Here is a 27,419-nt window from a genome sequence, read left to right as displayed (position 1 = left end):
CACGTTAGAAAATACAAAATAAAATACAGTTAGCTTGAGTTTTAAAAACCCATTATGGGCAAGCCTAGAAGTGGTTCTTGATTTGTAAAAAGGAATCTGTACAAGGGTGTCAGGTGGCCTTTAAATGTGAGAGAATTAAACTGCGGTACGACAACAGACTAAGCCGTGAAGGTGAGAAAGAGACGGACAACTTCTGGTCTCTTGTATTTAAGATAAATGTGAACTGCAATATGAGGCGCCTCAACCACAGACAGAAAACTGGCTAATCATGAGAAGAGGAAACCATGACGATGCTCATTCTTAACAAGGCCGAAAAGAGAAAAAAAAGGAACAAGTGTCCAAGAATGTTCTGCACGGTTTGGTCATAAATCAGCAAAGACAATAAAAGCAAAGGCCTCCTGCTCTTTAACTAAGCCGTCCCTTGTTCAGAAACCATCTATCACAGTTTAGCACTGTGTTAAGTAACTTAGTTCCTTTTCTGGGAGAAAACTAAATTATCCAGCAAGAGGAAGAATCACTGGCCTGCCAACAACTGTGTGGGTGATAACAGCCGTGTGGATGTAGTGCAACAGGGATGTACAGTATTTCCCCACACCATCAAGTTAAATCCCCACGGAGCTTGAAGTGCACAGACAAAAGACACACTGCTCTGCCCAAAACGCAGAGACGCTTATGAACTTTTACTGACTTTGTGTAAGACTTTGAAATCCAGTTCTTCTCTCAGAGAGGAAGCATCTCCTGAAAAAAAAATAAAACAATAAACATTCCGGAAAAATAAAAAGTTCACACAAATGCTAACAATAGAAGCACCAACAGTGGCACACTTTGAAATGACACCTGGTGTGAACTTTATTAATAAGTATTGGATGTTGGACTCAGATGAGAGAGAGAGAGATGTTTATCTCTCAAAAAGCAGTAATGTTCTCATTTTATGCAATCTCTTGTAGTGTGCCCTGAAATGTAATGCTATTTAATGAATAAGCAAAGCATCACAGAAACGTAAAAGAAATTAAAGCCTCTAGAAGCTGAATGTAGTAGCTGTGATGATTTGTTCAACTTTAGTATAAATCTGCACATGCGTTTCACATATCCGAGGACTGGTCACTTCCAGTTAAACAAGTAGAAATTTTGAAATCTGTTACTCTGTCCTGAAAACACAGGCTACTGTTTTTTTTTTTAATCTCATATGCCTTCTGCCATAATACCGGACTAGAAAAGTAAGTGCTCACTCCATTTAGAAAAAGACAGAAAGATTTTGTTACAGTGCCTCAATAACACTTTGTTACGGTCTTGAAACTACACACAGTTCAATATTTATTTTCAAAATATTAGCTCAGAGCTGGAAAGAAATTATGGGGATTTTGGTGCTCTACAAAATTAGCAAGTCTATTTCCAATTACAGAAAGGTCATGAAATTCTCCAAATAACTTCAGAAGCTAGAGGGGTTTTAATAAAGTACACAGGTACTGTTAGTGGATAAAGACTGGACTTTAACAAAGCTATTTCAATCTAGTTTTGAGTGCATTAAATAAATTACATTTGTAGCCTGGTGTTGAAATCAACGGAGCAATCTCTAAATCCAAATTCCCCGCATTTCATTTTTCAACAATCCATTCTTCAAAACATACACTCCGTCTTGGTCCACTTCTGCAAAACAAGACCAACAGGATGGAAAAACACAATACCGCAATGCCAATACCATGAACACAGTCTGGGGAGAAGGGCGCTGAAAGATTCAGAGATGGGTTCATTCTGAGATTCTCTTCATGGGGTCAGCCGGTGCTGCTGAGTCAGTCCTATACAGTCCCCACATTGCTTTGGTGCTTTCTGGGCTGGGCCAGGCTGTGCTGTGCCGTGCTGAGCCAGGTCAGTGGACGAGGAGGGGAAGGGAAGGGAGGGACGGGGTTCTCAAGAGAGTTCAGACTTGCTGAGTGCGATGGCCAGCTCCAGGTCCTCTTGTTCCTGCTGGGTGAGCCTGGCAAGTCGTTCCTTTTCCTCTCGCTCGCTCTCGCGCTTTGCCCACTCTATCATGTCTTCCTCTGTTGGATACTGCTCCATGAACACAGAAAACACACACACATCACACACACAAAAAGGAAGAAAAAGGACAAACAATTGCAAAAAAAAATGGGGGGAAAGGAGACAAAAACAGACAAACACATATACAGTTAACAGATTCTCAAATAAAAAAAAAAAAAAACATTCTTAAAGCCAGCTGATAACAGGTACCAACATCATTAATATAATGCATGCTATTATTATTATCATTGAGCTTTATAGGCTTCATAAAGTACATGCTAAGGCAGTGTTATTGTGAGGCTTTATTCTAGTCAGCCTAATTGAGAATGTATTTTTGAGGAAAATATCAATATATTAAGTCAAAAATTTGTTTTCTTTTTGACTAAACAAACTTTTTAAATCTGAACCCCTAAATATGGTCATTATTACCATTATTAGACTTCTAAATTTCCTGCTAAATATTTTGGCATTTCTGTGCTAAAGTTACTTGTTTTTTAATTTTTCCAGAAAATGGGAGGAAAGACAGCGACGGGGTGGACCAGGGATGTTTTAGTTTCTGTGCACCTCATTGCCCCTGGGCCACCCCCGATTGCCGATGTATCAGTCAGGCTCTACAATGGAGATGCAGGTCACAGTATTGTGGTTTACATTGAGTACTTCCTGGCTCACGGCTGAACAAGTTTCTAATACGGGTAAAGTAGAGTCAGATCTGCTTGTACTGACATTTTTGATCAAAACCTTGATAGCCCTCTGACAAGTGACTTTTTTTCAAATGACATTTTGACATGCAATTGCAAGAGAAGCACATGTGTAACTTATTACACTAATTTGTAGTTACTTAACATGTATCTATGTCAGTAAGCTGCGTGGTCTATAATTGTCATGTTTCGGCACCCCTACCAAAACAACAAGCCTTTTAATTCAAATTTCCCCAGATCAAAGATGAACATGAACAGAGTTACAGTCTTTGCCCCTAAAGCCGGCGTGTGTCATTACTCGTTGCGGACTGAAGGCACATGTTCAGGTGCGGAAATGTATGGGATGTAAGAGTGAAAGATCACATCTCCATTGATGAATAAATGGGAGTTGTGTGACCAAAATCACATTTGTAAGTTCACAACAACAAAAGCTGAAGAACGAGAACTTTGAAATACACTGAACGCTGGTTAAGACAGTTAATTATCACAGACCGGACATGCACCGTGACAACAGGTTTATTATTCTAAATGAATGACAGACAGAAGCATCACAGTTTAGTGTGTATCCACCCAAGCAAACGAAAGTGAGGATGTTCATTAGCAGATATTTTAGAGCATGAGTTCAGTGTAGAGTGGCGCAGAACATGCACGATGTGAACATTTAAGAAACATCTAAAGGATTTAGTAGAGAACATGCATGTATTACTTGAAGGTGGTACATCCCACTGCTGCTTTTAAATACGAATGAAATCAAACATCAATGAAGTACTTAGCAAGAAGAATGATGTGTTTTATTAATAGGCTTAAAGCACCCCTTCACATATCTGGTATGTTGGTCTTTACTTTCAGAAGTGATTTGATGGCATTCCGTGAAAACACTTGATTGGACCATACTGGTGTTTGTGCATGTTTCAGCCAATTCAGTAAACATTTTCTAAAGCCTATATCATTGCCAATCATCTATCAAAGCATGCCACTCAGACTCAAAACTTGTTTGAGATAAAACTATCATGATTAATAACGTGTCTAGCTTCATTATTGTGCAAAATGTACAAATAAGTCCATGCCTATGGCACAACAAAGCAGAAATGACAGAACTGTTAAAAAAGTAGGCTGCTTGAAAAGTGGGGAATAATCTTAAATTTAAAGCATGCTTTGGACAATGTCAGCCACAATGTAAATGTAAAGTCACAACTTGTGGTAAATGAACTAAAGATGCAAAAACGATGGTATGGTCCTTTAAAAGCTCAGGCATTTGCAGATAGTGGTGTCATGGATGCACATAGAAGCCAGAGATGGTGCCCTTGATTCAACTCTTTATTCAACTTTTTGACAGAGGTGTGAAGACAGACACACACAGAGAGAAAGAGAGAGATAGAGAGAGATAGCGAGAAAGAGAGAGAGAGAGAGAGAGAGAAAGAGAGAATACAGGCAGTCTGTTTCTCCACAACACACTGCTGACCAGACAAGGGCTGAATGAAGTAATAAATGAAGGGGTGGGCGGATGAACAGGTGGATGCATGGATAAATAAATAGCGGCATGTGCAAAGGAAAACAAACACTGATTTGAGGGATGGCGGCGGCCGTTGTGTGAGTGAATGAGGACCACACACAGTGTGTGCAGGCTGGGGTTCAACAGGGTCATGCGGGTACAGTTTTGTGACAGGAGAGACACTAGATACTATTAATACTCTTATTAAGTCTCTTAATAATAGTCATCCATCACATATTCACAGCATGACAGCACATTTCTATGCAGTGTTACAAAAGGAAGCGGTTTTAATACTGTCAACAATTTATTCCTGATATATTAACAAGGGTTCAACCCATCTTTAGATCAATATACACGGACTATTAATCTTCCTCTTTTTTGTTTTTACAACTAGGCTTCTTTATTAATTTTTATGTTAGATATATACGATTACACTGCTTGACCATAATAAAGGAGTAGAAAAAAAAAAGACGGAACTGTAATTTCCCTTTCTCTTGTAGGTTAAAGCAAGTATTACAGCAACCTGGCTCTCGCTTGTGAAAAGAAATTATTAAATACATTATTTCTCTAAAAAGGCATCTGCAGTGTAGCTCAGCTGCTACAAATTTTTCCTGGAGAATTTGTGATCTATGAGTTTGTAAAACAGTGATAGCTTCATGAAACGTCAAGTTTACAGGTTGAAACAGTCGGAAACGGGATCTTACTTGTGACGCATCAAGAACTACTCCGCATCGACTGATGTAGTGCCTTTACGGCATTGCTGCTCAGCGACATATTGACTCTGAGCCTAGTCACTGGTCACACCCACAATACGCACTTTGCACCAATGGCTATTTAATATTTACCTGAGATGACATTTCAGTGTAAAAAGTTTCTTAACATTTGGCAACCAAATACATATCTCATTTCAGAATGAAATGTGCACATGCACAGGCTGTAATGTCAGTGTGCCGAGTTGGGATGGTGAACAAAAGCCAAATACAAGCTGCCTCTCATCTCTCCATTCACTGCCAACCATTAGGAGGACTTGCGATCATAAAGATGTGTATAATCAATTAATATGGAAATGTATTGCAGGGTTTATATATCAGTGTATCTACTGTATAATTGCTAATTGTACATATTACTTATAAAGTAAGACATTGCAACTTTAATAATAAACAGTAACAAAAAATAATTACAAGTATAAAGAATTTTAAGGTGGCAAAAATATATCTATATATGAAATATACACCAGCAGCAGACCGGATGCAAGAAAAATAAACTCAAATGTAGAAGATTTAATAGCTTAGTTCAGGAAAACAAGGTTATAAAATAAACAAATATAGCTCAAGGAACCTGTGCTCTATGTGCCGTTTCACAAAAGTTGATCAGTTCTTTGGGACTTTAATGGCAGTGAATGGAGGGATTTATAAAGTTGGCCTGATTTGCTTGATGGTTGTGACTTTAACTAAATGTGATTTATTTGCAGGGCCAAAGAAGAGAGGCAGTGACTATTGAGAGTCAGATAAAGGTGAGGGACAGTGTGAGAGGAAGGTGCTCACTTTGTCGAAGCTGGCAAATCGGTCAGCTTCCCGTACGCTGTGACGAGGAGGGGAGGAGGGGGCGAAGGGGTCAGCTAAAGGATCCTTGGCAGGCAGGGAGGAGGAGGAGAAATCTCCTGAAGGCTGTTGGAGGAAGGGCCCTCGTCGTTGGAAGGACTCACACGACTCAGTTCTGGAGATGGACGACCTCTTACCTGATAAGACACAGACACACAGGATAAGTAAGTCACACTGTCAAGACTGACCAAGCATCAACCAGTTCATATATTACAAATAGTTTGTTTTATTTTAAATGACTAACACATCCTGAAATGGGTGACAAGAGCCCAACAATTTGACAACGGTACTGACCTGGAGGTGGAGGAGGTGGTCTAGTTGGCGTACCGGTTTTTGGAGGCAGAGCTGGGGGAACATCGGGGCCAACAGACTCGCTGTCTTCCTGGAACAGGTTCTTATTGTTGATGCCAAACTGGTCAGCCCCGTTTGACTGCAACAAAAACATTCACCAAATCATATACAGTACATGGAGTGTTATAGTACAGTATAAAGTCCAGCAAACGCAGAAGATAAGAAATGACGATGGGAAATGTCTACAGTAGATCAGAGCTGGAATGACAGCAGCCTATTTTTGCATTTTGGTAGACTTCATTCATGCACCCCACATTCATATTTCCTCTTTTAAAGATCACTGCAAACATACTCTTATGAGCGCATCATTAATCCATATAAAGAGGAAACGTTTTTAGAACACAGTAAATAATGAGATTACACATCAAATTATTTCTGCTTGTTGTATGTACTAAAGGATGAGGGATATTTAGCGTCCAATTCGTCCACAGGGGAGAATCTCTGAAACTGTGTTCCAGTTATTTCCCAAAAAACCATAACACACTCCACGACTCAGTTACAGGCTTCCTGGATGTTCTGGTTCTACAGTAGAAGTGAGTTCAATGACGTAAATATCGTTATTTATGACTTGCTACGTGTTAGTTCAGCACTGTTTAGATGAAGCTCGGGACATGATGAGCACCTCTTAATTACCTTTGTCAAAGCACTGAAATCTGCAAAGCCGCCTCCGAATGATTCATTACCAAACACGGCAGCAAACGGATCTGAAAACACACAAACAAATAAAAGACCCTGAGAATATAAATTGGCAACGCTCATCCAGACACTGTTAATACCATTTTTTGTACAATGCTATTTCAACAGCTGCAATAGCCTCTGTCCCCAGAGGGTGGCACTGAGACACTAGTCCTACCTGGATCTGAGCTGGCGTTCACTGTCGTACCACCTGGAGCAAACGGGTCATTTGATGCTGCAGTGTCCTTCTTAAGACAAAACATGAAAACATACGCTAATAAGCATATTATACAATAAACTCTGCTGTCGACGTGAAAATATTCAAACTTAATGTGATTAACTGGAATTATAAGGGATGTATCTCATCAAAATTGAAACAAACAATAGTGCAGATCCCATTTTAAACTCACTCCATATTTAGCAGAAACTGCAGCAATCACAGTGTATGTCTTACTTTTAAGTTTGATGTAAACGTTTTAAATTCATTCTAATGTTCTTTTTGAGGACTCTTTAGCAAGGGGGACCTGCCCAACACTGCAGAGTAAAAAGTCGCACACAAAACAGCATAAACTCAGATTTACCAATAAAACAATATTCTATACTGTTTAACAGGATGAAGGGCTATATGACAACTCAATGTACGTGTCCTGTTACTGAACACTGCTAATTCAGTAGAAGCCAGGCTTCTGTTTTTAATGCCGGTCACATTAATAACTGAATTACTTACAACTGAATGATTTAAGGCTTGTTTCTGTTTTGTGGAATTAGTTTTTTGGAAATGTACAGGTATATTTGCATTCAATAAAAAATTAGATGATGAAAAATAGGCTTTTTGTTAAACTGGTTACAATAAAAAAATATAGGCCTGTTAACTGCCGTGTTATAAACGACTTATTGAAACAAACAATTAACAGCATCATAAAACATTCATGATTAGGACTTACTCAGGTCCTATTCTTTATATTGTATGAGTGTGGGAGTGAGTGCGTTGTGTACTCAGGGCCAGATGTACATACATTTGCAAATGTAGCATTATCAACGCCATGCCCAACCCGCAGAAAGCGCACGCTGTGCTACATCCGCGTCGTATTTACCAGACCTCCAGTTCATCAGTTAATCAGCGCCTTTCTTCACCCATTATACCGTAAATGTGCGGGGTATACTCACCACGGCCAGATCAGAACTGGGTAAAGAGCAGTTGAAGGGATCTGTCCCTCCGTTCTGAGAACCAAAGGGATCCACCTCCCCAATGGCGTTCACTTTGCCTCCAAACAGGTCAGAATCGGCCATATTGTTCCCTGTGGAGCTGAATGGATCCTTGGCTGCTAAAGCCAGATTGGTAGGTTTGGAAGGGAAGGGATCTGGGCCTGCTGATGGTGCAGCTTCTGCTTCATTCGGCTTAGCTGCAAACAGGTCTGGTTCTGGCACGCCAGTTGTTGTACCAAACGGGTCAGCTGAGGCAGAGAAAAGGTCGTCTGAGGCAAAGGGAGCGCTGGAGGCCTGGAAGAAAGAGTCTGCAGCAAAGGGGTCTGACCCTTTGAATGGATCTTCTCCGAATGGATCTGATTGAAGAGAAACGGACACCAATATGTTGAAATGTGAACATTTGATAGTGTAGAATTGGAACATGCTTGTCAACACATCGTATACAGTACATATTGATGCTTTTTTTAAGGATTTTTTCAAGTGAAAGATATTAGTTTCCCTGTTCATCACTTTCAAAAACGGTTTTAACCCGGAGAAATTACCTGCAACATCTGCTTTTCCAAATGGATCATCTTTGAATGGATCATCTATAAAGTTCAAAAAATACCGTCAAGCTCACTGCAAAATTTATGGCAAATAAATTAAAATTGACACCACTTTATTTGTGAGCTGGTAACTGATTTTTGTGGGGACTCACGGTCAGTAAAGGGGTCCGAATGAAAAAAGTCCATCTCAGGCAGGGAGGGAGGGCTGGTTTGAGGTGGCAGAGAGCGAGGGCCAACTTGAGGTGGTAACAACGACGGGGTGCTTTCTGGGGACTCTGCAGACTCCAGTTTGATCTCTGGCTCTGGCGATGCAACCTGTTGATTAGCGACAGGGCTCTGCTGACAAGCTTGCAAACTACAGTAAATGATGGCAACATTGTGCTTACACCACACATGATTAGTGAATGCCTACAAAGCTCAGAGAAACATGGGTTTACCTTTGGCGGGCTCTCTCTAGTTGATTCCTCCGCATTGTATATGACCTCCGAGGAGACGTCGGGTGTAGGGCTACTGTGTTCCTGGAGGCATGAGTGGACAACATAACAATGACAAGTGTTACTTAGGCTGCGTTCCGACCAAAAGAAGCAATCCAGAGATTTCCCACAGGGATATGTGACATCCCGTTGTGTTCTTTAACCCCACAATGTAGCACAAGCAGACTTTATATTTCACAGTTACTTTTTTATCCATCAAATCGTATATGAATCTTGACTGGCCGTTTCTGACTGACCTTGAAAGCAGTTTAATTTCCCAAAGAAAGAGAGAAAGAAAAGAGACGAGCGAGACAGATCAACTGTGCTTTGTTGTTTGGCAAACAATTAGCTGTTGCACAAAGTCCTGGGTGGCTCAGGGCTTGTGTTTTGTCAGTGATGTTTCCTTTGTACTGTACAGGATTCTTATACCGACTGACAAGTCTGATCGGCGGTAACGTAATTGGCCACCACAGCGTGAAAAATTGAGTGGGTGAAAACTTTTTTGCATGCAAGTTTATTCTTTTCCCCTCTGTGTCTGTTATTATTACCATTGTCGTGTTCTCCAGTGGCTTCAACCGACTGTTGTACATCTCAGAGGAGGCTAGACTGCTATAGAGATCATCCAAGGCATCACGTTTTAACTTTTCCTCCTCTGCAGTCTTCAGACTTTCTTCCTCCTCCTCTTCTTCCTCTTCTCTTTCGTTCATACCTTCTTTCTCCTTTTGATCTGAATGTTCTTTCTGTTCTTTCTGCTGGTAGCAGAGAGCAGCTGGTTCTTCCTCCTTCAGCTCTTTAGGCTGGTCCTCCTGGAAGAGGTCCTGCTGGAAGGTGTCCCCCTGGTGCAGCTCTGCTGTGGGGCCTGCTGATCCGTTGACCATGACAGGAGAGCTGTCCTCCAGGGCTCTCTTCCAGCTGAGTTGGGCAGTTACTGACCTCTCCTCCACCTGAAGCTCATTCAGTTTCTGCTGAACCTTAAAGAGTAGAGAGATGGAGAGATTCAAGGAATAACAGAGAGAGAGAGAGAGAGAGAGAGAAATAAAACATAGGTCTTATTTTCTGTGAAGAAAGGAGATCCACAGATTACAGATACACAAACCGACCTGTGCAACTTGTGTAAAGGAGTCGCGGACAGACTCTTGCAAAGGTGTGAGCTGCTCCTGGGCGGCCTGGACCTTCTCCTGCAGCCTCCGACTCTCCTCCTGCAGAGCCAGGAGCTCTTCTCGGGCCTGGACCAGCTCCTCCTCAAACTGACATATCTTCTGTTCCTGTTCCTCATGCTCCGACTGCAGCGATGAAATCTGTGACAGATGTAATCATTATTAATAAGCGGCTATCACTCATTTTTGTAGTTGCATAGCTTTTCTGTACTGAAATAAAAGAATCTATCGTTAAGAGAAAATTCTACCAGACCTACCAGATTGGTCTCTTGGTTGGTCTGCTGGCGAATATGAGTCAGCTGCTCCTCCAGAGAGCCTTTCTGTTGGTCTAGCTCCTCCAAAGCCTCCTGGACCTTCTGACGCTGAGCCTGGAGCCGCTGCAGCACTTCGCTCTCCCTCGCCACCTCATCCTGCAAGTCCTGCACACATCAAGCCAAAAACAGGGTCAGAAGGAAATAAGCCTATGTTTTTGTTTTCTTTCACAGGCAAATCTTGGTAAAAACAAAAACAAAAAACAAAAAAGGAGAGAGATGACGAGGGAGCTCAGATAACAGACTTTTAATTTAAGATTATTTAATATATGGATAATTGAGAAAATGAAAATCAAGAAAAAACAAGGGCCTTTTTATTCTTCTAGGTCCTCATTATGCAGAGGGAATAGAAAACATCCAACATGCTAATTTAGAATAATGTGTTTTTCATATTACGGCAGAAACTTAGAAACTGTGAAAAGGGCAGAGATTTGGGAATTCTAGTAATCTAGTGGTTTTAGGCGAATAACAACTAATCGCTACATCAATGATTTTATTCTGGTCGGACACTTTTGTTTCATGTCACTCCTCTCTACCTACTAAATACCAATGAAAAGGCAAAACTACAAAAAATAATTAAGTGAAAATCACACAAGAAGCGGAGAAAAGAAAAAGTCAACAGCAGAGCAGAAGTATCGCAAACATTAGTTAAAAGAAACAACTTCTGGTGCAAACTCAAATGAGGCCAACTTTAGCAGCTGTCTTTCCAAGGCAGGCTAATAATCAGAAATGTCTCCACCAGCCTAATATCTGAACAAAAACCGTTTCACAGGTTACATCATCGCTGCATATCAGTCGGCATGCTGGATGAACATTCTCTTGTTGCGCTTCTGTTAATTTTCTAATGTGAAGATTTGTATATGAGTATACTAATGACAGTTAACAATTGCTGTAAATTTAACAATGAATACTGCCATTCAGATACAAGGGAAAACAAAACAATGCATGTAAAAAAGAAGGCTGAATAATGACAGGCGTTATTTGCACAGTCATCGTGACTTGAAACATTTGTGTTAATAAAAAGGTGTTTCTGTCTCTTTAAATGGACAACTAAAAATACTCCAGAGAAGCTTCTGAAAACTAAGGACCTAGAAAAGGAGGGGAGAGACGGGGGATGAGATGCAGCAAAGGTCTCTGGCTGGACTCAAGTCAAGGATTTTGCAATCACGATTTATAGAATGCAACCACTAACTCACTAGGACACTACCAGTATGGTACCATTACATGGGCAGCTGGGCCTACCAAACTAGATTGGCTTTCATACACACCACAAAGACATTTTGTTCGCGTTATTCTCCTTTTCAAACATTTGCTGAAATGTTGCTGATAAGTTGAATTGATTGATCATTGTTCCAACGCGCTGCTTTCGAGGCAAATGTAATGCATATACTAAAAATTTACTTTTAGCTTGTGAAAACAATGCTGTTTTGCAACCAACTTTCAAGTGATAGATGTCAGAGCTCCCCCGCCACAGCGTGAGACTGCCACTATTAGATTCACAACCTTTGAGAAACACTGCAGGCAAAGATCAACAACAACAACCAAAAGCACCTAATATGTCCAGGATATATATAGAAAACCCAATACAGTATAAATAGCCAAAAGCACTTGAGGCAACCCTGCAGTGCAGCTAAGAAATTCAACAACATCAGCGTGAGACTCCCTTGAGATCCACCCTCACACTCCGTCAGACTGATTTCCCAAAAGCAGAGCAGAACTAGCACTTTAAGCCATAAGCTCCCAAAATAGAGCCCATCTCTCAAGCTCAGAGCAGGCAGCAGACACGCCTACACAAGGACACCAGCCTCCCCCTCTCAGAGATTTCTGAACATTGTCTAGGACTGCCGGCAAAATGTTTTATTGATCTCTTCCTAGACGTCATAACAAAAGTGAAAAACTGCTTTAGCACCTATGGCTCTTTTGTCTGCTTGCCTCAACCAGATTTTTTATTAAAAACAAAACCAGTGGCAGACATACATACGTGCTAATACGCGTGTACCATCTATTTTCTAGTCCTTTGAGAGGCACGGATTACAAAAACAGGTTTTATGTTAAATTTCTACACGACCATGCCATTGATTCTGTCTGTCCATAAATCCCTTTTTCCTCTCCATGTCCACTGTGCTGGGGAACAGACACAAACAAGAGGCAGCGAGACTTTACCTGCACTTCATTGCTGCGTTGTCTGATGGCCTCCTCCTTCTCCTTGATCTCCTCTTCCACAGTTATCTTCTCCCTGGGGGTCCAGCACAAGAAACAGTATTTAGCCACCAAGGACAGAGAGGGTTGACCGGGTACTTCAAGCCCGCCCGGCCCCAGCCAGTTCTCCACTGAGCCTTCTTTACTCTGCCCCTGAACCACCACCACCTCCTCTCCCTGAAACACCATGGTGTCCTGAAATCACAACTCCACAGAGAGCCGCCTGAACGTCTGCAGCTACAGCAGGTGTATGTGTGATGTGAAGAAAGGTGGAGTGTGTTTGTGTGTGTGTGTGTGTGTGTGTGTGTGTGGGGGGGGGGGCGCTGTATGCGTGATGAGGGTAAATGTTACGAGAATGTGCTTGCTTAGTCAAATGAGTGGGAGATGAGGAGTAAGAGGCAGATGGCTGCCTTGAGGATGGAGGGAGAAAGAAAAGGAGGAGGGACGAGTGATGATGAGCCAACCTACAACATCTATCATTTGTGCTGCCCGTATGTTAATCCTCTTTTATCCACCCAGCTAGAGAAGAAATGGAATGGGGCGAGCAGGAATGCATACTGACTTGTGTATAATATGTACAAGAGCCAATTATATTTTATTTTCTGCTATTAGAACCTAACCATGATTCCTCTAACCATTAGAAGGGAGACCAGAAACACTTTTACAGTCAAGGTGTGGATACTGTATTAGACACCAAAATTACAGCCCAGTTTTGTCTTAAGTCATTAAAACTCATCATTAATCATGACCAATATAAATCATTGTAACAGGTGGTAAGATATTAAAACTATTACACTTAAAGTGTGTTATTTATGTAACAAATACAGTAAATATAAAAAAATAAAAAATGAAACACAAGTAGAGGGAAAGCATCAACAACATTGAGGATGCTCCTCAAGAATAAGTATCCTGACCGAGACTTTGACTACTTGATTGTAACTATGTAAGAAGGTGCTCCATCGCGTTCTCACATTTGTTTACGACAACCCAATAATAGGATTCACACGTTACACATACATTTTGTGCCATGGTTCTACCTCTGAAAACAGAATACATACAGCCTAAAGAAAAGGTAACATTTAATATGCTTTATGTGCATCGGTTGTGTAAAAGCAATTCAGAACAACACCCTTTCAGATTTTCAGTATCACATTTACTTGACTGAATTCAAACAGGCATCAACACGGCAAAGTACTTATCTTTTGCCATTCATTTCAACTGACTAAAAATAACAGCAGCTATTTTTATATCCTCTCTCCTCTCACATCAAAATGCAAAATTCCCTTGATAACAGTAGATATTCCCAGCAAACCTACAGTCAACCCAAGCTGTGTATGACCCCATGCTCCTCTTACCCATCATCATCACCATCCTCATCTTGAGCAGAAGGCTGCCGCCACATTTTGAAGCAGTAACAAACATGAATCATCTTTCCAAGCTCCTCTCAACCTGCCGTCTGTCTGAAGCTCTGATCTATGTAACTTGTCCATTTTTCTTACCTCCCCTTCTTTTCTTGAACAGCTGTCATCTATTGTGTGTATTTGTGTGTGTGTGTGTGTGTGTGTGTGTGTGTGTGTGTGTGTGTGTGTGTGTGTGTGTGTGTGTGTGTGTGTGTGTGTATATGTATATATATAAATATATGTATGTATATGTATCGAAAGTTGGGGGGAGGGATGAAGGCCAGCTTTCTCACTTCTCACTTTCAGCTTTTATGAATAGGGAAGTTGAATTATGTTCAAACAACTGACACTGATAACCAAAACTTAAGTGTAAAAAAAAGATTACATTTAAATTGTTTTACATCTACCTTCTAAAGAAAACATGATTAAAACATAAGGAACTTACATAAAAAAAGAACTGTTTGTAAAAAAATAATATTACTATTCTACTAATATTTCGGTTTCAAAAATATGGAGCAAAAACTAAAATGAATAAATGAGGTAACATTATCTAAAATAAATGTAACAGTATTTAACTTATAAAAAAATATAGATTGCATGTTCTGCATATTTTATTCTTCCACCTCACTGTTAAAAAGCAGCAACGTAACTCAGCTTCATAGCCATCTGGTGTTTGCTAGCCTGCAGCAAAAACACAAATGTTTATTTATTTCGGTCTAGAAACTTTGCAATATAATCTTCTATACTTTAACCAGTAAGACACGTTTTCCCCCAATGTAGTTCACAACTAACTTAATAATAGCAGCTGGGACCTGCAGTTAGTATAGATATATAGAATTTATTTAGGCTGCCCAGTTCCCTCAGTTTGTGGGAAACACCGCGCCCCGCTGGTCAGTAGAGGATACAGCGATACAGTTACTTGCACAGACACCAGACTGCGTTTTTTTCCTAATTTGACATGGTTACATTGAATGATTTTCCCAAAGTCTTTGTCCATGAAGTAATATATAAATATTTAATTTTTAAAATATTTTTAGATTTTATGACATTTTATAAAGCTAGGCCTCACTCTTAAATGTATCTTTTTGTTCGATACCATTTGATGTTGATGTATGACGCTGAAGTCGAAAACTGGCTGAAATAGCCAATAATCTATTTTTGATGATGAACATCTTAATTAATTCTTAACTCTGAACAAGTACAAGCCATCAAATGGCTATATCTTGTCACCACCGGTGACATAACCTGCACCCATATGGCTTCAGTGAGAAAATGCATGGCTTCTACAGGTTTTAAATGAATATGAGAACAGTTTACCTTTGTAATTCGACAATCTCATTACTGAGAGAGTCCAGCTCCTTGATGGCAGAGAAGTCAGCTGCCAGGTTAGCCACGTTGTTCTGAAGAGGAAGTGATGCAGTGTAAACAAGAAGATTAAAGTCACACTATTGACGATAGAAACAGCATAACAATGATAAAACTTCCACTGTAGGGTAAGAATGATCTTTCATCAAATAGGCTCATTTTGTAACACTAGAGAAAAAGGCAAAATTATGTTGATGGAAAATCCACAATATTTAAGATAGATCTAAGAACATTTTACAGTGTCAAAGAAAAAAACTTCCACAGTACAAACAAATGACAAAGAGGTACACTGATGGCTTTACAAGAATCACACTGTCACTGGTCACAAAATGGCAGGGATGGGAGGGAGACTGACTATAGGGTAATAATAGTGGAAGTATATTACTGTACATTAAAAAAACATTTAGCGGTTTGATTTGCATCTACAGACAGAACGTGTTGCTGTCGGTGCATCCCAAAGTACTTATAACGGCAACCTCTGCTCGTCAGCTTAACTCCTAGACATATAATCATAACGACGAACTCATGGACAAAAACACAGATGTATATAATATTGGTTTAATTTTAGCAACAGACAGAAAAAATGAGTGAGACAAGGCGGAAAGACGACAAAGAGCAGTAGCCTGTTAAAAGTAATGAGATGCCCCCGAGTCAGTAAACTACCACACACACTCACTTAGGATAATCCCACTGCACGTGTGAAGTGGATGCAATGTAAAAATGTAAAGAGTAGACAAAAAAGGGAAAAGCATCAAAGTGTAAGTTGGAAAAGACACATAGCTGCAGGCTTAGAAAAATAATCCTGCAGGCACAAAACAAGTGAAGAATAAGAATGTTTGTCTAAAAAATTAAGGAAAAAACGTAATTTTATTTTTATCAAAATATACAAATAATATAAATCAGTTATGACAGCATACTAAAATAATATACAAAATATAAACAACGTACAGAAAAAAAAGAAGAAAAAAAAAATCGGTTTTGAATAAGGTTTTCTTTTAATTACAAAACATGCTCACATTGGCAGGCACATTTTCTTGCTCAATGGAGACAAAAAAATAAGGATCCAGACCTCCCTAATTATTACTCATAGAGTTGAGCGCTCAGAGCGACTCACCTGTTTGATGTTTTGTCTGTCAGATGGAGGGATCATCTCTGGGGAGAGACTCTGTGGGGGTTCCAGGCCTTTAGTCAGCCTCTGATTAATTAGATGAAGCGCCAGGGCAAACTGCTCTCGGGTCAGTTTTCCAATGTCTCCAATGTCACAAAGCTCCCTGAGAGCACAAACAGCCATAGTTTACATAAGAGAGCAATGAGTTATACCTCAGGCAATTACTATTTGTGACAGCCTGACCGATCATCATGTTCAGTGGTTATAGAGGCCAACACACAGGACAGGCCCAACAGCACAGAACCTAATCAGCCATGTGAAGGTAAAAATCCATATAATGTGATGTGTCAGCACGCGCTGCAGTGCTGCCTGTGAAAACCGCTATCTCTGCTATCATCCTGCACCAATATCATTTAGGACATCATTATATTAATAATCAAAGGCACTATATTTATCAACAATGAATATTTTCAACTCCAATCTTAAGTTAAATTAAACTTTCTATTCTGTCGAAATTTAAAACATCATGTCATTTTACACAATTAGTGCAGACTTATGGTCACAAAATGTACCTTGGCATCTGTGATATTCTTCAAATATGTTTGCTCTGCACTCTATTTTTTTCCCACTATATTCCTTATCCAAATCAAGGGGCTAATGAAAAAAATGTTGTACAGATTACAAAAAAACCTTGTAATCAAAATATGCAATTCATAAATTTTGGCAAATTGATATGACTAGATAATTTAAAAAAAAAGCTGTGGTATGGCATACCGCCGGAGGAGCTATACAGGAGTTTTGCCGTCCCTATTTACCAGATGCGTGCGAGTGTTGCAGAGGGCAGCCCGGTCTTCAGAAAGATATCTCTGACTTCAGGCCCAGACACAAGTCCGTCCATGTCACTGTCTGTCTTGCTGAAGAGCTCATCATACTTTGCTTTGTCTGCTGGCGACACCACCCACTGCACAGGTAATAAAACAGACTTTCAATTGCTTTATAATAGAATTTAAGATAGCTTATGCAGACAAAATAACACCACTTTGAACTCAAAACTTACCTTTACACTTCTACTTGTCTTGTTTTTATGAAATACACACTGAACTAGCCAGTTTGAAATCATTTTAAATATGTGTTGTTGCAGCTATGTGGTAGTAAAATAAAACGTGCAAAGCTTTTCAGGCACTGCATGCAGAGGAGAGACGGGTCCCATACTCACAGGGGCAGCTGCTGGTGTTGGTGCAGGAGCTGGGGCGGGTTTAGGGGGAGGGGGCATGGTCTTACTGCCAGCGTGGGAGGATCGACTGTCTTTGACTGAGGGGGGCGAGGGTAACAGGGGCATCACAGGAGGCACCGAGGGTTTTTTCCTCTTGGAGGGTGGAACCAGGGGAGGTGGTAGGGACATGGGAACAGGCTCCCCCTCCAGGGCTCTATACACCAGATACATGGCCTGGGAAAGGGCAACAAAAATCAATGATCAAATACAATTACAGTAGATCTAAAAAGTCTACACACCCCTGTTAAAATGTCAGGTTTTTGCGATGTAAAAAAAAATTAGATAAAGATAAATCATGTCAGAACTTTTTCCACTTTTACCTATAATGTAAACAATTCAATTGAAAAACAAACTGAAAAAACCTTACAAGTGTGCACACCCTCTTATAACTGGGGATGTGGCTGTGTTCAGAATTAAACAATCACATTCAAACTCATGTTAAATAGAAGTCCTTACACACCTGCAATCATTTAAAGTGACTCTGATCAATCACAAATAAAGTTCAGCTGTTCCAGTAGGATTTTCCTGACATTTTCTTAGTTACATCTCAGAGCAAAAGCCATGGTCTGCAGAGGTCTTCCAAGTAGAAGGGTACAAAAGAATTTCCAAAGCATTAAATATACCATGGAACGCAGTGAAGACAGTCATCATCAAGTGGAGAAAATATGGCACAACAAAGACATTACCAAGAACTGGACGTCCCTCCAAATTTGAGGAAAAAACGGGATTAAAACTGCTCATGGAGGCCTACAGCAACATAAAAGGAACTGCAGGAATTTCTCGCAAATACTGGCTGTGTGCTACATCTGAAAACAATCTCCCGTATTCTACATATAAATGGGCTTTGGGGTAGGGTGGCAAGACGGAAGCCTTTTCTTACAAAGAAAAACACCCAAGCCCGGCTGAAGTTGCAAAAACAAACATCAAGTCTCCCAGAAGCATGTGGGAAAATGTGTTAGGGTCTCATGAAACCAAGGTTGAACCTTTTGGCCATAATTCCAAAAGATATGTTTGGCGCAAAAACAACACTGCACATCATCCAAAGAACACCATACCCACAGTGAAGCATGGTGGTGGCAGCATCATGCTTAGGGGCTGTTTCTCTTCAGCTGGAATCAGGTCATAGTCAGGGTGGAGGGAATTAAGAACAGTTCCAAATACCAAGCAATTTTGGCACAAAACCTTCTGACTTCCGTTAGAAAGCTGAAGATGAAGAGGAAGTTTACCTTTCAGCATGGCAACAACCCAAAGCACACATCCAAATCCACAAAAACATGGTTTCACCAAAAGAAGATTAACGTTTTGGAATATCCCGGCCAGAGCCCAGACCTGAATCCAATTGGACAACTGTTGGGTGACCTTAAGAGGGCTGCGCAGGAGATGTCCTCGTAATGACAGATTTGGAGCACTTTTGCAATGAAGAATGGGCAAATATTTCCACGTCACATGTGCAATGACAATAGAATCCTACCCAAAAAGACCGAGTGCTGTAATAAAATCAAAAAGTTCTTCAACAAAGTATTAGTTTAAGGGTGTGCACACTTATGCAACCAGGTTCCTGTACGTTTTTATTTCCCCCCCTCTAGGATTTCAGTTTGTTTTTCAACTGAATTGTACATGTTATAGGTCGCATTAAAGATGGAAAAAGTTCTTACATGATTTATCTTTTTTTTTTACATCACAGGAGCCTGGCATTTTAACAGGGGTGTGTAGAATTTTTATATCCAATGTACCTATAAACTTCCCTAGTCCGTAATAGCAAGATTGTACGTATAATACAAGCACACACATGTAAATAAAGTGTGGCAATTTTCAAATCTAATCCTGGAGCTAAAATATTCAGACAGTGAAGATTAAAAAAATACTATTTTTTGAAAACAAGAGAAACCTCTATATCATTTAGAAGCCTGGGAGCATGCTGTAATATGTTGAGGGGGGACAGCACAGAGTTGAATATGAGTTCAAAAGCAGCCTAAACTGAAACCTATGTAGTTTCTATCTAGCTGTTTTCTTACCACAGAAAATTCATCTCTGTCCAACGTGCCATCTCTGTCGATGTCACTGAGCTCCCACACCTTCAACACAAACAGACATCACTGTAAAGCATGAATCATTCCAAAACTATGATACAAAATACACGTCCCCGAAAAGCCACAACACACTACTTACTTTCTCTCCAATTTCATTTTCTTTTTTATTTTATTCGGAGTATTGCATAGATCCATGACATTGGCAGTTCTTTCTTGTTGTTGGTTGTATAAAGTTGTAAAAATATGCTTAATGTAATTAACCTTGTTTGAAACCAACATGGTAACCATACCCCTCTATTTCTTGTCCCCCCCCCCTTTAAATATGAAAAAATGCATTCATTCATAAAAAATAAGAAAGCACTTATTCCAACATACATAGGTAAATAAATAATAAAATGGAAAATAAGGAGCTAAAAATAGAAATGCCCATATACACACCCAAATGTGCCCATATAACAATTATTCATCAAAGTAACTTATTTACACACACACACACACACACACACACACACACACACACACACACACACACACACTATATATATATATATACATAGATACACACACATGCATACATACATATACTGTATATACACATACGTACATACGGTAAAAAAAATTAAATACTTAATAATAAATAAATAAATAAATCTAGAAAAGAAAAAAATAGGTGGAGATAACCTGTTTTTATCCAACAATGGAATCGTAGAACCAGGATGCATAGATAATTATTTTAGAATATATAATCGCAGTAGTATGTCATTACTTTAGGATTGGTTTGGGAATTTTTAATCAATTGGTTTCATGAGGGAATCCCATTTTTCCACATCATAGTGAATTTATTCCTTTGTAAATTATGTGAGGTTATTTTTCCATTAGGTATATATTATTGATCATGCCATCAATAATGCCATTGATCTGCCAATTCCTCTGTGGAACCGTCAGGGCACAACCAATGTCAAGTAATGTTCGTATTTCGTGTTGTCATCATTATTCTAAATTAGTATATGTCAATATTTCCCGGGAGAAAGTGAGCTTAACCTAGAACAAATGTTTTGAAGTGGTTTGGGATCTTTGTGTAAAATATTTCTTACATTATTGTATGTATACCTCTAACCAGAAAGGTTTACACCCCGGGCATTCCTAGAATATACATGCCAATGGTTTGCATCCTCCAAGTTCATTTTTTACCCAACTATTGAGTACATATTTATTTTACTTTCTGCATTGTGTTTTTCATTTGTTATCATTTAGAGTAAATTAAATTGTTTAAAGTGTCTCGTTTGGGGATCATACCCTGCCAAGGATGTCCACTGGCAGTTTGGAGTTGAGCAGAACAGGCTTGACCTTGTCTCCTGTTAGAATCCCTCCAACTGGACCCAGACTGTCAAAGATGGAGTCAAACTTCATTTTCTCCTCAGGCTAGGGAAAAAATTGAAAATGATTAGAGATGTAGGATTCAAATTTGGTGTATTTACAATGCAGTTACTATGAAAAGTGACTTATAAAAGCCTGGGAATGGATGCGTTTCTTTCAACTATGAAGTTCAGTTGTCACTTTGTTACATTACAGAATTTTATAGATACCATTATGCACACTCAAAAATGCATTCTTTTTACAGTCAGTCAAATTAAACATAAATTCTCTATGCACTGTGTCTTTCCAATTATATGACTATTCTTTACACTCAACAACATTCAGGTGAGTAAATGACTTTTTGTATTGTATCAATGCCCCCTTTATGATTGGTCTTTTACTGGACATCTTATAGGCTGATTCAGGCAGCAATTAATATATTTATTTTAAACCCCAAACTAGGGATGTAAAAATGACCAGTAACGGTATATCACGATAGAAATGTTGACGTTAACTATTACCCTTCTCCTTTAAAATATCCTTATTATCGCCGTGGATTACCACGATGTGGAAACCTTGTGTTTAATCCTTCCCAGCTTCATCCAAGGCTCCTGAAGTTGGAGGCCCACTGTGCTCATACATACTCTTTTTTCTTTTCTTTGTAGAAGTCATGTGGGTTGCCCAGAACGCAAGTAAAACTATTCTGTAGGTTGCTAAACTGTCATGGGTTTTACTTCCTTGTTATCTTCAATATGTTTTCTGCTATGATGTGGAAGCTGTGTTACGGCGTGCCATTTATTTGGAGAGAGAGAGAGATCTTTATATTATCACCTTGATAATATTGCTGTTTGTGTGTTTCTTTTGCATAGCTGATAGATGTGCAGATTGTTTAATATTACATCTACAGCCACGTGTTAATATTCAGGTTGTGTTTGCTAGCAACGTGCAATCCCCAGTAAACAGACAAGCCTGTGAAGCCACATGCTTACCTATTAAAAAGGTGTGTTACACCGTTTGCTCTGTTATGGATATTGTAATAGATGTGGCTTATTCTCAGTTTCTGTAACTGAGAAACATGTTACATTTATGTTAATTCTTACAGAGAAATGTATTTATTCCTTAGTATTGTTTCTTGTTGTATGCTGGTGGGTATAACATTTAGTTTTGGTAAATAATGTTCATAGTAAGTCAGATGCTAATGAATGTGCATTATTATTTGCTTATATTTCAGAACCACATCCAACTTCACATGTAACGTCAAAAACAACTTCATGTTCAAGACATCTCTGGTTCTTACCTGACACCCTATAGCGGGCCAGTGCTTCAGCAGCCGGTTATCTATTGTTTTTACAAGCATATTGCCTACATTTTTGTAATATAAAAAACACTCTTACACTTTTTAAAACTATTTCAGCATGTGTAGGCATATCAGTGCTTCCTGAACATATTGAACACACTTTAGTGGTGAGAATACCAAACACCGTGATAATTTTGGTCATCATGAGGTTCAATTTTCATAAATCCCAGTAAACCTAAAACTATGTTAATTCTGAAGGAAAATGGCACTAAACGTTATAGGCACTACTAGTTACTGTTTTAAATTTACATTAGTGCTGACATTGTACAGCTGTAAATGTCTGTCATATATGAGCTGACTTGGTTTATTTATAACTTTACTTGAACACAACATATGATGATACATACTATATTTCAAGGAGTAAGTGTTTTCCAGGTGGTTCTCTTGTAAGGATGACTAATGTATCAAGGCACGTTACAAATAAAGACAGATCACTATGTTGCATTAAGTTAAAAGATAAACTTGCAAGGGCCTCACCTTGACGACCCAGGGAATGTCAACAGCAACTCCTCCTCCTGCTGCCAACAGCGGGCTGCTTGTGTCATGCTGAAGAACAAAAAGCAGTTCTTCTTAGATTCCCTCTTAAATATATTCAATTCTCAATGTTTGTAGGAAATAAATTGTTATTTGTTGTTTGTTATGTACAGCAGCAGACTTACAAATTTTGGGGGAGGAACAGCCACATTGAGGCTCTTGAGTGCCACCTCCAGGCCATTTTGAGCACAGGCTACCAACCGCAACGCTATGAAAAATTGCTGAAGGAAACAGAGGTACATTCAGTATAAGCCATACATCCAGTGATCAACTGCACTTGATGCATATTAAAACAAACAAATCCATTATGATGGGACTCTGCAGTGCATTTATACCTGCTTGTTGAGAGCACCTCTACGTTCAGAGTCTGCCAAATCCCAGATCTATGGAGACACACACTTATTACCATCAATAGTAACAGCAAAGACAACAGAGACGTATTAATGGTGCACTGATCTGTGTCTTTCGCTCACCTTCCCCAGGACCAAGTCAGCTAAGGCCGACCGCTTCAGAAACAAGGCTGCATCAGCTGCTGCCACCCGCCCACTGCCAGTCGGATCAACCTGAAGACAAACACCAAACACATACAGCCAGACGTCATGACAGCTTATACCATCTCAGAAATATCAGTAACACATCCGTCCTGTTGAGAGACACACTGATATTATGTTCAGCCGATATCTTTAGGTCACAGCAAGAATATGTTTGAATTGGAGAAAGAGAGAGGCAGATAAAAAACTAATGAAAACTGATAATTGACCTGTGGGAGAAAGGAGTCTCTGAGTCACTTAAATCAATACTGATAAACCAAAGCCATTTCCTTAGCAGTTTATTAGCTTGGTATTAGATCTGTTAGTAGTCTTTCAAGACGCTCACAAAAGCTCCCCTGACATGTAGGGCAAAGGAAAACATTATTAATTCATAGATACTTCCTTTACTGGACAGAGAAACTGGAACTGATAGGAGAGAAGAGAGATCTCTGCTTACTGCAACACTACAGTTTATTGGAGAAGCTGAAGCTAGTTTAGAGTTTAAAGTGTCAGTGCACCCAAATTTATTTTTGTACTTTAGCCAAATCCTCTTAAAATTATTATATTAAACAGTCACACACTAACTAATTATATACCGTACACACATTTTTAACAATGTGAAAGAAGTAACATTTTGTATAAAAGGCCTAATCTTCCTAAACTATTTTTTGTTTTGTTTTATATTTGCATACCTGTCGATAGTATTTGTCATAGATGGGATTTCCACTGGAGAGCTGTAAAGAAAGAAAAAAATTAACAATATTTCAATTTACAGACTGAATTCAACCAGCGTTAACTTTTACCACATTTACATTATCAATCTTACTTGTGTCTGCTCACGTGGCCTTTTTATGTTTATGCATAACATTTATCAAATCTCTAAAATGATCTGACAAAGCATAAACTAATACTTTGAAATTCTTTCTCAACTCTGCAGTTTACAAGCACAAACAACCGGCTGGCTACAATAAGTGTGCCACTTCCTGAGCCAAGGCAGTGGTCAAAAAAAGAAAAAGACTGTTCCATTACAGATGGCAGACACGGCAGACCCTAATATGTTAAGATTCAATTTCTTTGATTACCCGACTAATCCTTTCTTTTATAAAATACCAGAAAATTTAAAACGAGTTCCATCCCAAGTCTAGGCAAATATTCTATGGTGGCAGTGAATGCTCAGCATGTTTGTTTGATGAAGGTATTTAATAAATATTAATCGATTAACAGTTGTTTGCAATTGCCTTTCTCAATCAACTATTCGTCTCAGGGCGGGCACACACACACACACACACACACACACACACACACACACACACACACACACACACACACACACACACACACACACACACACACACACACACACACACACACACACACACACACACACACACACACACACACACACACACACACACACACACACACACACACACACACACACACACACACACACACACACACACACACACACAGTAATGACTAAAGTCCACCGGATATAGCCTAGGCTACACTTCCTGAGGCGACTGATGGTCAGCTTTAGACACTTTTTAGACACTGTCATATCCTCTTTTACACCCCCTTTCCGGTGTTAACATGATTGTCCACTGCTGAGCGGAGCAGAAAAAGATTCAGCATTTCCTTCTCCATGAAGCTGAAACTGGCAATTGGTTGTTGTGCTTTTAAATCGACAGGTGCAGCAAGAATCATTATGCAATCATGCAAAATCATTCCATAATGTAAAACAAAAGTATGGCAGAGATCTTTCTGTCTGGTTACAAACTTGCACACATAGCTCAGGCACCGAAGAAAACTTACAAAACCCTACCTGTTATAAACATAGTTATCTGTCAGCTCTGTCACACAATTTACAGCAAGATAACTGTTCACACAGTCAAACAAACTTATCTTTCTCTGGCCAATGCAACTTATTTGGAAATTCCCTAATTCACCCATGGCAATAAAACCCATTACCAGTAACACCAAACACGAGGCTGTGTTTCCCCAACCATTTGTAGGGCTCAGGCAGAGCACCAAGCCGTTTTGGGCCACACTACCTAAGCCGAATGAATGTAAACTCAAAGTTGAGGGCATCAAAACAAACTAAATTGTTTTCCCTGTGTCTAATGGTTGTAATTGTTCCCCAGTGAACTTCTTTAGCACGTTTTATCTTTCCGCTTTTGGGTTAGGTATTATGCACTTTCACAACTTTTTGTAGAAAGATATGGTTTGATGGTGGTTTGAATGGTTCAAAATGATGTTAAACTGTATATTTTCTTTGTTGACAAATGTAAAGTTTTCTTGGTGGAGGACTTGCATTACCCTGCCAAATACATGCACCAAGTCTTCCACAAACCTGGGGAAAACTCTGGTAGGTCAGTGTAAAGAGTATCAGGCGGTCAAGCTGACAGCACACTTGAAACAAACAGTACTGCCTGACAGACCAATGAAGTTCACAAGCCAGATACTGTATATCAGCACAGGTTTTTTAAACTCATCTGTGAGAGATAATAATAATGTCAAAGCTTCTGGTGGCTCCTGTCTGTTGTTAAAGGCCACAGTGGCTCAAGTCTGGGACAGTAACCCACTTATTAGACCTTGATGCAGTCTGCTAAATAACTTAGTTACTGTGGAAACATTGAACACATTTCCACACAAATTATAGAACGTAAGTTAGCTAGCAACTTACTGACATTTTGCGACTACAGTGCTGACTGGTGGCTTCTCAAGTGCATTTCCTCTTACTGGTTGCAAAGCAGCTGTTAACAGTATCTGTAGTTTTTCTTGTTACCATTATGAACACAAAAAATTATCGTTGCAGCTAACAGGCTAACAGTTAACGTTGTCCACTTCAGAAAGGTCGTAGGGAAAAACACTACCAGTGAAGCATGTTTACTTCTAATATTAGCAATAAACAGGTTGGCTATTCAGTCTACTACACAGCAAGCTAAATAAGTAGCACGGAAATCCCCAACGTAATTTAGAACGTATAATGTGTGTAACTTGTATATCTTTTTTTTGCGAAAAACAGTGTTAGCAGAGGCTCTACTAGCAGAGATATGACAGTGAAGCCACAACAGACAGAGACAAACATGAGTATCTCGTATTAACATTTCTTTGGACAGGACCAACTAGCCTGCAGCAAAACGAAGCAACACAAAACATGATTAACGTTATATACACTCTTAACCGAAACCGAGCCACGTAAGGCTCCATGGGCTATCGCACGTTTGATGAAGCGGCTCTAAAACAGACCAACACCAACGTTACACACTAACTAGCTAGCTGTTAGCTAGCATGATAGCTAGCTAGCTACGCCCTTACGCAGTCCCCAAAGAGATTAGGCAGAAACTTTTCCCAGTCACAGCAGCACTTAACTTCCAAAAAGAACGACGAGAACCGAGGTAAACTCGCGTTTCTGCCTACCCAGTTTCACTAACGCTAGTGAAATGCCTCCGGGCAGAACAGACAGAGGACATAACACGTTTGCTGTCGTTAGATTTGAGTTGTAAGAGTGTTACCTGAGTAAGAGACAGAGTGGCAGCCATAGTGTTTCTGTTTCCCACTGCTTTCATGCTGCGCTGCTGCCAGACACAGACAGAGGCCGCTGAAAAACCTGGCACTGGATCAGGAATCAATTAAAAGATGATTCAAAGCGATGACTGCAGACTAAGTTATCATCCGTTATCCCGTAAGCCAAAACAACCCATACTTCCGAAACAAACACAAAAGAATAACAATA

General features: G+C 39.6%; 1 protein-coding gene across 3 annotated transcripts in view; it reads right to left on the bottom strand.

Moving 5' to 3' along the window:
• Window positions 1-27,419, bottom strand: part of eps15 (epidermal growth factor receptor pathway substrate 15) — a 27,502-nt gene extending 83 nt beyond the window's left edge. Inside the window, exons 1-26 of one of the 3 annotated variants that reach the window (XM_034882669.1) lie at window positions 27,199-27,419; window positions 24,373-24,414; window positions 23,624-23,713; window positions 23,486-23,533; window positions 23,276-23,371; window positions 23,094-23,162; window positions 21,200-21,325; window positions 19,889-19,948; window positions 17,817-18,047; window positions 17,416-17,561; window positions 16,607-16,763; window positions 15,445-15,527; window positions 12,692-12,764; window positions 10,475-10,636; window positions 10,161-10,358; window positions 9,609-10,031; window positions 9,025-9,105; window positions 8,740-8,902; window positions 8,585-8,629; window positions 8,004-8,398; window positions 7,015-7,084; window positions 6,795-6,865; window positions 6,105-6,240; window positions 5,754-5,947; window positions 3,424-3,445; window positions 1-2,049 (exon numbers count right to left, since the gene is read on the bottom strand). The exon at window positions 1-2,049 is cut by the window's left edge and continues 83 nt beyond it. In XM_034882669.1, coding sequence (XP_034738560.1) covers window positions 1,919-2,049; window positions 3,424-3,445; window positions 5,754-5,947; window positions 6,105-6,240; window positions 6,795-6,865; window positions 7,015-7,084; window positions 8,004-8,398; window positions 8,585-8,629; window positions 8,740-8,902; window positions 9,025-9,105; window positions 9,609-10,031; window positions 10,161-10,358; window positions 10,475-10,636; window positions 12,692-12,764; window positions 15,445-15,527; window positions 16,607-16,763; window positions 17,416-17,561; window positions 17,817-18,047; window positions 19,889-19,948; window positions 21,200-21,325; window positions 23,094-23,162; window positions 23,276-23,371; window positions 23,486-23,533; window positions 23,624-23,713; window positions 24,373-24,414; window positions 27,199-27,252 — 3,366 coding nt within the window. In that variant the 5' untranslated portion in view covers window positions 27,253-27,419 and the 3' untranslated portion in view covers window positions 1-1,918. The remainder of the gene's footprint in view (window positions 2,050-3,423; window positions 3,446-5,753; window positions 5,948-6,104; window positions 6,241-6,794; window positions 6,866-7,014; window positions 7,085-8,003; window positions 8,399-8,584; window positions 8,630-8,739; window positions 8,903-9,024; window positions 9,106-9,608; window positions 10,032-10,160; window positions 10,359-10,474; window positions 10,637-12,691; window positions 12,765-15,444; window positions 15,528-16,606; window positions 16,764-17,415; window positions 17,562-17,816; window positions 18,048-19,888; window positions 19,949-21,199; window positions 21,326-23,093; window positions 23,163-23,275; window positions 23,372-23,485; window positions 23,534-23,623; window positions 23,714-24,372; window positions 24,415-27,198) is intronic. The other 2 variants (XM_034882670.1, XM_034882671.1) reach the window with 2 other exon arrangements.

Source organism: Etheostoma cragini, chromosome 9 (genome assembly GCF_013103735.1).
Source record: "Etheostoma cragini isolate CJK2018 chromosome 9, CSU_Ecrag_1.0, whole genome shotgun sequence".
In the NCBI taxonomy this organism is placed as follows: domain Eukaryota; kingdom Metazoa; phylum Chordata; class Actinopteri; order Perciformes; family Percidae; genus Etheostoma; species Etheostoma cragini.
The sequence above is the reverse complement of the archived record's forward strand: the minus strand, read 5'-3'. Positions and strand labels throughout refer to the sequence as shown.